Below are 12,833 nucleotides of genomic sequence, written 5' to 3'. Positions count from 1 at the left end.
AATAAAGTTGTTGTAAAGTTGCTGCAGTTACTGCTGCACTTGAAAGAAGCAACAACAAACTACCAGACAATATCAAATCATACTTTAAAGGACAAATCTGTAATATATTTACTGTTATAAATCGTAAAATAACCATGATATGTCTTTAGAGATGAAAGAAATGTTAAAAAAAAAAAAAAAAAATGCAAAAAGAAGGCAAGTTCACATTTAAAGCAGGGTTAGACAGTTTATTTTTGACATCACTGGACAAAAGTTCCATAATAACTTTTCAGCACAATGTAATTCAAATGGTCTGAGAAAAAACAAAACAAAAACTTGACCTCTGTGTCTCCTCTTGGCTCTAATTTAATTGTTGTTTTTGGGCCTTTTTCATGCCTTCATGTGATAGGACAGCAAAGGAGGCAAGACAGACGGAGGACAGTGTGCAGCAAAGGGCCACAGGCTGGAATCAAAGACACAGCTGCTGCTGCAGAGGACTCAACCTCAGTACATGGGGCTGCACACTCTACCAACTGAGCTACCAGGACGCCCCTGGATATTTAACAGTTGAGAGTTATCCTAGGTTGTCGAGACAGATGCTTTGGCTTGGAAGATATTCGCGTTTAAGAAGATAAAATCAGAATGTTGACCAATTAATTGACAGTCAAAATTGTTGTCAATTTATTAGTAATCAAATAACAAATGATGAATCTTTGTGGCTCTATTTTGGGCCTGTCTCAATAATGAGTGAAATACTAGTCTACTTGCATAAGTTTAATGTTACATGCCTTTTCCAACAAGCCACATCACGGTATTTTTTCCCACAGGTTTCACATATGTATCGCTTCATACCAGTGTGGGCTCTTTGCGTGTGGACTACCAAGCTAGTAGTCGCTTTGAATTTTTTCCCACACGTAATGCAAGTATATGGCTGCTCCTTTGTGTGGGTGCTTGTGTGCCTTTTCACATCTGACATCCGAGTGAATCTCTTCTCACATATGTTGCAGGAAAACGGCCTCTCCCCTGTGTGGATTCTCAAATGCCTTCTCAAATCTGACGGGTAAGTGAATCTTAACTTACATGAGCTGCAGGAGTACGGCTTCTCACCTGCGTGGACTCTCATATGCCTTTTTAAAACATACTTGAAGTTGAAAGATTTGCCACACGTTTTGCACGTATGTAGCTTCGGACCTGTGTGGCCTGCCATATGATAGTTCAAAGTATTTGCATCACTGAACGTTTCCCCACAGGTGTCGCAAGAATACAGTCTCTCGCCTTTGTGGCCTCGCATGTGTGAATAAAACTGGAACTTATACTGAAAAACTTTCCCACACGTGTCACATTTGAAAGACTTTTTACGTTTGCGATTTTTACAGTGAACCTTTGACCCAGTGGTATTTGGTTCTTCTGGTTCTTCATTTCTAGTTGATCTTGAGTCTCTGTGCTTGACTACTCTCTGAGCTCGACGCTTGGCTACACGAGAGACTGATACCACAGAGGTTATAACTGGTACGTTGACCGTAGAGTTTTTCTCTGCTGCACTTTGAGTTTTATCAGGTTCGATGTACAGAGTCTGATCTTCACTGTGGACACTTTCCTCATCAACAGGAGTCAACATAGAGCCGTCAGTCTCCTGCTTCAGTTCATGCTGCCCTCCTTTCTGACTGGGGGGTAGTTCCTCTTTAACCTGTGGAGGCTCTGGCTCCTCTTGGTCCAGACAAGAGTTCCTCTCCTGGTTAGCGAGCGGCTGGTCAGTGAGAACCTCCTTCTCTTTACACACATGTTGCTGTGGGAGCTCTGCAGAGACAAAGGGAGGAATAGCCAACTTCTTTTATGGAGCAAACAACTACTTGGTTAATAGAGAAAGTAAAGGACAGATTCATCGATAAAATAATTATTACTTGGAGCCCTACATACATGAAAAGAAACATTTATAGTAATACTACTTTTATCTCTGCTAGAATTCTATCTGTAAATAAATAATAAGTAATTAGTATTGTATAATACTAATAATTAATATGGATTGTAAACAAATGAATCTCCTTTATGTTATGATAATAATTCAGTTGTACATACCGATCCTGTGTAATGTTATTTCAGGTTTCCAGATGATATCCAGCAGTCTGCGCTGACGATCGATCTCTTCTTCGTACTCGACGACCGTTTGTTTAAAAACTCTGAATATTTCTTCAGCAGCAGCAGTTAGTCGCTCGTTGACAAACTCTCTCAAACACTCAACTGAAGACATCGTTACAGATTTGCAATGAAGGTACCTCGAAGTTTTACGGATAGACTTAAGAGGTTTTGGAGTTAATTCAAGGCATCCATTCAAGTGGCGCGAATGTGGCGTGTTTTCTGTTTACTTCCGCTGGGTGTTACACCCTAAATGCTCCGACCGTAGAATGAATTATGTTTTGTTCTGTTTCTCATATTTCTGTCTCCTGCATTGTAATTTTAATTTAAATATGTTTCCTGTTAATCAATTGAACCACCATAAACAGGTGTTATTTGGTTAAGTTAGATTCTTTTCTCCACATAGTTTAGATTTAAAAAATAAATCATCGTTTATTGTTTACTCCAGCCGGGTTAAAATTATATTTTATTGATTACATAATTACCAAATGAAAACTGACTTTCATTGCTGACAGAATTTCTCAATAAACATGGAATTCTAGTTACTCCGAAAAAGTTTGCAGTTGTTTAGTTTAGGTCCGTGGTGTGTGAAATGTAATTTCTAAATTGGACACGTTTTGAACATCATCGCCATGCTATATTATGACATACAAAATGTACAAATAATTAAAAAGTAATATGGTTTTCATATTTAATGTCTTTATTAAAGTGGGTGTTTTCATCTAAAAGGGGAAACAAGCATCATGGGTTCCTCTCATCCATACAGTATTTTAGTTCTGTACACAATTTGACCGAAACTTTGACTCGTGTTGCCTCATGATTGAACTTTATAGATTAAAGGTCAATATTTGTTCACCTATGATTTGATGTCGTGATTTAAAGTCGTGTAGTACTTTTTTAAATCGGTGCTTTACTTTTGAGGGGCAGTGTTTTTCTCCTTGTTTGACTTCATCTGTTTTGTGTTATTAAAAATAATTCAGTTGCACACACCTATCCTGTGCACCATCACTTCAGGTTTCCAAACAATATCCAGCAGCGATCGATACTTGACGATGGTTTGCTTAAATAAACTCTTCTTCCTCCTCCTTCAAGACATTATCATAAATTTGCAAATGAAAACATTAGCGGCGTTCTGTCTTTCGGTTAATCAAGCGCGAGTAACATCACTTCCGCTGAGTGTCACGCTGTGACGTTCCGACAGTGGAACTTCGGGAGCTTCGTTCCGCTTTCAATTGATGGGCTTTTATTCAAATCCGGTGTGTTTTTCATTTTTTTGTCCTCATTTGCTTGAAAACGTGTGTCCATTTCGGGAATTATATTTTTAAAATAGACCTAAATTAAGAACCTTAATTAAGCAAAATGTTGGTAACATATTTAAAGGCAAGGTTTTCATTTAGTAACTGTGTAATAAAACAGGAGACATAACCTGTCACATTTCTGCAACGAAGGCAGTCGGAACCGAACAACCTGATAAATTCCCCGGTCGGAACATTAACAGTGCAACACCCAACGGAAGAAAACAGAAGACACGCCACTCGAATGCTTTCGTTGAATTAACTCCAAAACCTCTTAAGTCTATCCGTAAAACTTCGAGGTTCCTTCATTGCAAATCTGTAACGATGTCTTCGGTTGAGTGTTTGAGAGAGTTTGTCAACGAGCGACTAACTGCTGCTGCTGAAGAAATATTCAGAGTTTTCAAACAAACTGTCGTCAAGTACGAAGAAGAGATCGATCGTCAGCGCAGACTGCTGGATATCATCTGGAAACCTGAAGTAAAGTTACACAGGATCGGTATGTACAACTGAATTATTATAAAAAAAACAAACAAAAAAAATAAAAAGGGGATAAATTTGTATACAGTCCATTATTAGTATTACCAAATGATAAATATTATTTCAATTTATATATTATTAACTTACTGTTTTTATACATGGAATACTTTATTGCCTTAAATGTTATTTTGTATGTTTGTTCTCTGTATTTAGTTCTACAGGCAATAATTATTCCCATTGTCGATTACTCTGTTATTTTCTCTACTAATCAGTTACTTTGGTTTGGTCCATGAAATGTCAGAAATTGGTGAAAAAGGTTGACCACTGTTTTCCAAAGCCCAAGGCGACGTCCGTAAATGTCTTGTTATGACCACAATCCAAAAGATATTCAGTTTATTGTCATAAATGAGTAAAGAAACCAGTAAATATTCAAATTTGAGACACTGAAATCAAAGATTTTGGACATTTTTTAATTTAAAATGACTCAAAAAGATTTTTCAATTATAAAAATTGTTGTAATAATGATAATAATTATACTAGATGTAATTTAATAATCAATTATTCAGTTAATCACTGCAGCTACACATTTATGATGTGTTTCAGCCCTTTATTTTGAAGTGTTTAAAGTACAATATAAATGAATTTGACTTGACAGTTTTGTCTTATTCCTTCTGTTGTCTGTCCCTTCAGAAGTCCCTCAGCAACATGTCTGTAAGGAGGAGGAAGTTCTAACTGACCAGCTCTTTAACCAAGAGGAGCCACAGCCTCCAGAGGTTAAAGAGGAACAGGAGGATCTCTGCACCAGTCAGGATGGAAAGCAGCTTGTACTGGAGCAGGAGACTGATACCTTTATGTGTACCTCTTCGTATAAGGAAAGTGACCCAAATGAAGATCAGACTCTGTATTTTAAGCCTGATAAAACTCAGTGTGCAGCAGAGAGAGACTCTGCAGTCAACGTACCAGTTATAACCTCTGTGGTATCAGTCCCTCATGTAGCCAAGAGTCCAGCTCAGAAAGGAGACAAGCCCTCAAGATCAACTAGAAATGCAAAACCAAAGACTCAACATCATAAAAGCACAAGTCACAAAAACAATGTAAACAAATCTACTGAGTCCAAAATTCAGGATAATAAGTCCACAGGTAAAAAGACTTTCAAATGTGACACATGTGGGAAAGTTTTTAAGCTTAAGTCCAAACTTTCTTCACACATGACAGTCCACACAGGTGAGAGGCCATATTCTTGCGACACCTGTGGGAAAACATTTGGTAATATATATTGTTTGAAAACTCATCTGACAATCCACACAGGTGAGAAGCCATTTTTGTGCAAAACGTGTGGTAAATCTTTCAGATTTCAGTATGTCTTGAATAGGCACATGAGAGTCCACACAGGTGAGAGGCCATATTCTTGCGACACCTGTGGGAAAACATTTGGTAGTATATATTGTTTGAAATCTCATCTGACAATCCACACAGGTGAGAAGCCATTTTTGTGCAAAACGTGTGGTAAATCTTTCCGATTGAAGGATCTCTTGAGTAGGCATATGAAAGTCCACACAGGTGAGAAGCCGTACTCATGCAACGTATGTGGGAAAAGCTTCTCTGAGAAGTCAGATGTGAATAAGCACACAAGAATCCACACAGAGAAGCTGTATACTTGCAAAACGTGTGGAAGAAAATTCAGAACGGCTAGGAACTTGACATCCCACATGACAAGAGCCCACACTCAAGAGAATTGAAAGACATTTGAGGATGTTTTTTTTTTTTTTTTTTTTTTTAGATTTCTGTGGGGGCAGGGCTGGTCTTTATAGGACAGCTGAATATATGACAGGAAGGTGGGTTTTAAATAAAGACAGAAGAGGTGAGCAACAAAAGAATTAAACTGCTTTTTTTTTTTTTTTCTCCATGGAAAGAAACCAATTTCTTACATTTTTTTTTTTTTTTTTTAACCTCCGCTGGATTACAGTGATTTGCTTTTTATGAATGTATCCGACCAGCGCTGAAAGAAGTTGGACACTGTGTGCCATTGTGTTTTGTGTTTAATTACTGGCTGTGGCTGTTCCTCAACTTTTACAGCAATCATTTTAGAAATTGTACCTGCATGATAATTGTTTTTATCCCTGGCCTTGTGTGACACTTGTATATGGCCTGTTTGTTTTGTAACTTTTAACCATGTTTTACGCTGCCCTCTTGGCCAAGTCACTCATTAAAACAAAAAGATTTTTAATCTCAATGAGGCTTCTACCTGGTTATATAAAGGATATCTGTATAATATGACATTTTTATACTTATGTTAGCGATAGCAGTATTGTTAGTTTTAGTTTTAAAAACATTTGACACATCTTTAAATTTTGTAAAGTTGTGAATTCTTGTCTGGGACAAAGGTGTTTTCTGGCCTGGGGCAAATTTAGAAATAAACAAAACAGCAAACCAAAACATGTCATGAATTTCATATATTTTACATATATACATACCTAAAGAATACACATGCATGAAAACACTAGAATTAGTGTTACTAGTAATAATTTTTTTAAGTTTTTTGGGAGGGGGATATGATTTGTCAGAACACAACAAAAATACTCCATGTAGAATATTTTCACCTCTTTACCTTCCTGTCAAACCAACTTTTCCAACAGGAAACCAGCGTTAAAGAATCCAAATATCGCTCTATATATATATTTTGTTTATTTCTAAATTTGCCCTCACTGAGATTAAAATCTTTTTTTATGAGTGACTTGGCCAAGAGGGCAGCGTAAAACATGGTTAAAAGTTACAACAAAACAAACAGGCCATATACAAGTGTCACAAAGAACAAATGACTAAAACCACAGTGTCCAATTTAAATGAAATACAAGGCCAGGGACAAAAACAATTATGATGCAGGGACAATTTCTAAAATGATTTTGGTAAAAATTTAGGAACAATCACATTCACCAAGGGAGTTCCAGGACGAAGGAGCAGCATATTTAAAATTCTGTTCTCACTCTCATAACCAGCACTTGGAGAATATTGTGAGAGCGAAGGCCATATTGTGGCGTAAGAGTACAGCGGTGTATGAGATTTCCACAGCCAGTAATTAAACACGAAGCACAATGGCACACAGTGTCCAACTTCTTTCAGCGCTGGTCAGATACATTCATAAAAAGCAAATCACTGTAATCCAGCAGAGGTAAAAAAAAAAAAAAAGTTACAGGTATAAAATGTAAGAAATTGGATTTGTTCGTAGGAGAAAAAACAAAAACAAACAATTTAACCTTTTTGTTGCTCGCCTCTTCTGTCTTTATTTAAAACCATCAATAAAAAGGGATTTAAGTGATGATAATAATAATAATAATCACTAGGAGGGTGGCCCATTCCGTTTAATAGCACAGAGTTTAATCTTTTAAAATGTTTTAAAATAAACCCGAAAAATACAGTCAGTGAAGGGCTGCAACTAATGATTATTTTCATAATTGATTAATAGTTGTTTGGCCATTAAATGTCAGAGAATTGTGAAAAAATGTTGATCAGTTTTGTCCAAAAGTCCAAGATGGCGTCCTGGGGAGCCCTGGAGCTCAGTTGGTGGAGCGTGCGCCTCACGTCCTGGGGCTGTCGGTCCTCTGCACCGCCCACCGGTTCAACTCCCACCTGTGGCCATTTGCTGCATGTCATCCCCTCTCTCTCTGTACCCGCCTTCCTGTCATATATTCAGCTGTCCTATAAATAAAGACCAGCCCCGCCCCCACAAAAAATCTTTAAAAAAAAAAGGATGACATTCTCAAATGTCTTTCAGTTCACAAGAGTGTGGGCTCTTGTCATGTGGGATGTCAAGTTCCTAGCCGTTCTGAATTTCATCTCACACGTTTTGCAAGTATACGGCTTCTCTGTGTGGATTCTTGTGTGCCTTTGCACATCCCACTTCTCACAGAAACTTTTCCCACATATGTTGCATGAGTACGGCTTCTCACCTGTGTGGACTTTCATATGCCTACTCAAGTCAAACGGCAATCTGAAAGATTTACCACACGTTTTGCACAAATATGGCTTCTCACCTGTGTGGATTGCCAGATGAGCTTTCAAACGATATATATCACAAAATCTTTTCCCACAGGTGTCGCAAGAATATGGCCTCTCACCTGTGTGGACTGTCATGTGTGAAGAAAGTTGGAACTTCAGCTTAAAAACTTTCCCACATGTGTCACATTTGAAAGGCTTTTTACCTGTGGACTTATTATCCTGAATTTTGGACTCAGTAGATTTGTTTACATTGTTTTTGTGACTTGTGCTTTTATGATGTTGAGTCTTTGGTTTTGCATTTCTAGTTGATCTTGAGGGCTTGTCTCCTTTCTGAGCTTGACTCTTGGCTACATAAGGGACTGATATCACAGAGGTTATAACTGGTACGTTCACTGCAGAGTCTTTCTCTGCTGCATACTGAGTTTTATCAGGCTTAAAATACAGAGTCTGATCTTCATTTGGGTCACTTTCCTTATACGAAGAGGTACACATAAAGGTATCAGTCTCCTGCTCCAGTACAAGCTGCTTTCCATCCTGACTGGTGCAGAGATCCTCCTGTTCCTCTTTAACTTCTGGAGGCTGTGGCTCCTCTTGGTTAAAGAGCTGGTCAGTTAGAACTTCCTCCTCCTTACAGACATGTTGCTGAGGGACTTCTGAAGGGACAGACAACAGAAGGAATCAGACAAAACTGTCAAGTCAAATTCATTTATATTGTACTTTAAACACTTCAAAATAAAGGGCTGAAACACATCATAAATGTGAAGCTGCAGTGATTAACTGAATAATTGATTATTAAATTACAACTAGTATAATTGTTATCATTATTACAACTATTTTGATAATTGAAAAATCTTTGAGTCATTTTTAAATAAATAAAAAAAAAGTCCAAATTCTTTGATTTCAGTGTCTCAAATTTGAATATTTACTGGTTTCTTTACTCCTTTATGACAATAAACTGAATATCTTTTGGATTGTGGTCATAACAAGACATTTACAGACGTCGCCTTGGGCTTTGGAAAACAGTGGTCAACCTTTTTCACCATTTTCTGACATTTAACTATTTTATTGATTATTGATGCTTTATATTTTAAACATTTTAATTGTGTTTTATTGTGTTTTTTTATTATTCTGGTTGCCACTCTTATGTAAGTTTCTCTTTGGCTTTCTATGTCTAAGTGCTTTTATTTTCTATTGTTTAACTCGGCTACATTGTAAATGAGGTCTCCACCAAAATGTATTTGCGAGTTTAAATAAAGGTTGAATGAATGAATTTCATGGACCAAACCAAAGTAACTGATTAGTAGAGAAAATAACAGAGTAATAGATAATGGGAATAATTATTGAACTAAATACATAGAACAAACATACAAAATAACATTTGAGACAATAAAGTATTCAATGTATAAAAACGATAAATTAATAATATAAACATTAAAATAATATTTATAATTTGGTAATAATAATGTACTGTATACAAATGTATCCACTTTTTGTTTTTGTTTTTTTTTTGTTGGTTTTTTTTTTTTTTTATAATAATTCAGTTGTACATACCGATCCTGTGTAACTTTACTTCAGGTTTCCAGATGATATCCAGCAGTCTGCGCTGACGATCGATCTCTTCTTCGTACTTGACGACAGTTTGTTTAAAAACTCTGAATATTTCTTCAGCAGCAGCAGTTAGTCGCTCGTTGACAAACTCTCTCAAACACTCAACTGAAGACATCGTTACAGATTTGCAAAGAAGAAAGCAAGAAACTTTAAGGACAGACTTGGAACTTCTGGAGTTAATTCAACGAATGCATTCGGGTGGCGTGTCTTCTGTTTACTTCCGTTGGGTGTTGCACTGTTAATGTTCCGACCGTGGAATTTATCATGTTTTGTTCCGTTTCGATTACGTTCGTTGCAGAAATGTGACAGGTTATGTCTCCTGTATTGTAATTTTAATTCAAATACATTACACAATTACTAAATGGAAACACACAGGATTTGAATAAAAGCCCATCAGTTGAAAGTGGAACGAAGAGCTCCCGAACTTCCACTGTCGGAACGTCACAGAGTGACACCCAGCGGAAGTGTTGTTACTCGCGCTTGCATCGCGTTCAGCTGGAAGACGGAACACTGCTAATGTTTGAATTAATAAATTAATGGTAATGTCCTGAAGGAGGAAGAAGAAGACTTTTTTAAAAGTAAACTATCGTCGATTACGAAGAAGAGATCGGTCGCTGCTGGATATTGTTTGGAAACCTGAAGTGATGGTGCACAGGATAGGTGTGTACAACTGAATTATTTTAATAACACAAAACAGATTAAGTCAAAAAAGGATAGAAAAACTGCCTCTTAAAAGTAAAATACCGATTAAAGAAATTACTGTATGATATTGATGTTTTTCTCGTTTTAAATGTAGCATTACAGTAAAACAATGTAATTTTAGACTGTTCTATATGATTGATTGTTTGTCTGTACCCATTCAGTCATTATAACCACATTACTGATGACTATTTGTCAAAAGTCTCATTTTTTTTTGACATTTTGAGAAGCCAGTCAAAGTACCAGTGATGATATAATGGTTGGTACCCTTGGTTGTCTTTGAAGTGCTGCAAGTAGGCAGGAGTGGAGAGAAATAAAGTACTTGTAATATCGCCAATTCTCGTTTAGATTTCAATTATTGAAACTGAGAAAGCTAATTTCGATCATACAGAACAAGTTGTGACACGATATATATAATAATATAATGGGGATTGGTGAGTCTGTTGGTCTGCCTCCTTCGCTTCAAAGTGGAAGTAGTAGAATTTTTCTAATCAGACATTTTTTTATTTGTCATATTTAAGAAATATTTAAACCTAATTAGCCTATTATTACTAAATATTTTCACTTTTATTATAAAAGTAATGTTATTTCTATTAGCCTTTGTCAGTGTGAACAGGCTCTTTAAAACATGGGAAATCCATAATGATACTCAGATCGTTTACTAGAAAATGCTGTCAGAGCTCTGCCAAAGAGGCAGTTAACTGCGGAGTGATGGGTAAAATCTGTAACTGCAGAACACAGTGCTGATTGTCAGAAAATATTGATAAACTGGTTTTGTAGATATTGTACAGCTGCACTGTTATTATGCATATGACAGTAATGTCCTATTCCTTCTTCAGAGCTTCCACAGCAACATGTCTGTAAGGAGGAGGAGGGTCTTGCTGAGAAGCGGCTCAGTGCGCAGGAGAGGAACTCCAGTCTGGACCAAGAGGAGCCAGAACCTGCACAGTTTAAAGAGGAACAGGAGGAGCCAAAACCTCCACAGATTAAAGAGGATCAGGAAGAGCCAGAACCTTCACAGATTAAAGAGGAACAGGAGGAACTCTGCATCAGTCAGGAGGGAGAGCAGCTTGATCTGAAGCAGGAATCTGATACATTTATGCTGACTTCTACTGATAAGGAAAGTGACCACAGCGAAGATCAGACTCTGGACTTTAAGCCGGATAAAACTCAAAATAAAACAGAAAAAGACTCTGTAGTCAACATACCAGTTATAATCTCTGTGGTATCACTGTCTCATGTAGCTGAGAGCCAAGATCAGGAAGGAGGTGTGCATGGAGACTCAGGATCAACTAGAAATGCAGAACCAGAACCAAAGAATCAACATCACAAAAGCAGAAGTGACAGTAAAAATTTATACAACTCTACCATGTCAGAAGTTCACTGTGATATTCACAATGGGGAAAAGTCTTTCAACTGTGACATATGTGGGAAAGCTTTTAAATTTAAGTCCAGATTCTGTACACACCTAAGAATCCACACAGGTGAGAAGCCACACTCCTGCAAAATATGTGGGAAAAGTTTCAGTCAAATGTCACAATTGAAAAGGCATATGGTAACGCACACAGGGGAGAAACCATATGCTTGCAACATATGTGGGAAAAAATTCTCTTGGATGGCGGACTTGAATAAGCACACCAGAATCCACACTGGTGAGAAGCCATACCCTTGTGAAATATGTGGGAAAAGATTCAATGAAATGACACAATTGAAAAGACACATGATAACGCATACAGGTGAAAAGCCGTACCACTGCAAAATATGTGGGAGAAGAGTCAGTGAAATGTCACAATTGAAAAGACACATGTTAACGCATACAAGTGAGAAGCCGCACCTCTGCAAAATATGTGGGAAAAGATTCTGTGAGATATCACAATTGAAAAGGCATATGATAACACATACAGGTGAGAGGCCATACCCCTGTAAAATATGTGAGAAAAGATTCTCCCGGACGGCGGACTTGAAAAGACACACCAGAATCCACACAGGAGAGAAACCTTATCCCTGCAAAACATGTCTGAAAAGATTCTGTGAAATGTCACAATTGAAAAGACATATGGTAGTGCATACAGGTGAGAAGCCGTTCCCGTGCAAAGTATGTGGGAAAAGATACAGTGAAATTTCAATATTGAAGCGACATATGGTCACACATACAGGTGAGAAGCTGTTCCCCTGCAAAATATGTGGGAAAAAGTTCAGTGAAAAGCCACAATTGAAAAGACATACAGTAACACATACAGGTAAGAAGCTGTATCCCTGCGAAATATGTCTGAAAAGATTTACTGAAATATCACAATTGGCAAGACATATAGTAACGCATACGGGTGAGAAGACGCACTGCTGTGAAATATGTGGGAAAAAATTCTCTCATACAGCAAATTTGAAAAGGCACACCAGAATCCACACTGATGAGAAGGCGATTAGATGCAAAATATTGAAGAAACTATCCAGCTGAAACTCGTGTGGAGATATGTCCACCCAATGAATGAAACACACTTTTGAAATAACTGCATCTCTAATTGAATGTAAAATATTCTCCATGAACATGAGATGTCAGTATCTTGGTTTCCTTTAATTTATGTGTATTACTTATTGGTATATAACAGTACATACATCAAAAATGAAGTTGTTTTGCTTTTGGACATA

General features: G+C 37.2%; 3 protein-coding genes across 3 annotated transcripts; 1 reads left to right on the top strand and 2 right to left on the bottom strand.

The window, feature by feature from the left end:
- Positions 1-344: 344 nt before the first annotated feature.
- LOC146329644 (uncharacterized) lies at positions 345-3,253 on the bottom strand. Its single transcript, XM_084714908.1, has 2 exons — positions 2,056-3,253; positions 345-1,776 (listed from the first exon to the last, which is right to left on the bottom strand). Exons 1-2 carry the CDS (start codon positions 2,225-2,227, stop codon positions 740-742), a joined length of 1,209 nt encoding a protein of 402 aa, XP_084571034.1. The 5' UTR covers positions 2,228-3,253; the 3' UTR covers positions 345-739.
- Positions 3,254-3,666: 413 nt separating this feature from the next.
- Positions 3,667-12,828, top strand: LOC146329642 (uncharacterized). Its single transcript, XM_084714917.1, has 3 exons — positions 3,667-3,903; positions 4,575-5,108; positions 11,027-12,828. Exons 1-3 carry the CDS (start codon positions 3,732-3,734, stop codon positions 12,640-12,642), a joined length of 2,322 nt encoding a protein of 773 aa, XP_084571043.1. The 5' UTR covers positions 3,667-3,731; the 3' UTR covers positions 12,643-12,828.
- LOC146329643 (uncharacterized) lies at positions 7,140-10,170 on the bottom strand. Its single transcript, XM_084714912.1, has 2 exons — positions 9,432-10,170; positions 7,140-8,533 (listed from the first exon to the last, which is right to left on the bottom strand). The coding sequence occupies exons 1-2, from the start codon at positions 9,601-9,603 to the stop codon at positions 7,653-7,655; spliced, it is 1,053 nt and encodes a 350-aa protein (XP_084571038.1). The 5' UTR covers positions 9,604-10,170; the 3' UTR covers positions 7,140-7,652.
- Positions 12,829-12,833: the final 5 nt, after the last annotated feature.

Source organism: Lutjanus erythropterus, chromosome 3 (genome assembly GCF_056507025.1).
Source record: "Lutjanus erythropterus isolate fLutEry1 chromosome 3, fLutEry1.hap2, whole genome shotgun sequence".
Classification (NCBI taxonomy): Eukaryota; Metazoa; Chordata; class Actinopteri; order Lutjaniformes; family Lutjanidae; genus Lutjanus; species Lutjanus erythropterus.
The sequence above is the reverse complement of the archived record's forward strand: the minus strand, read 5'-3'. Positions and strand labels throughout refer to the sequence as shown.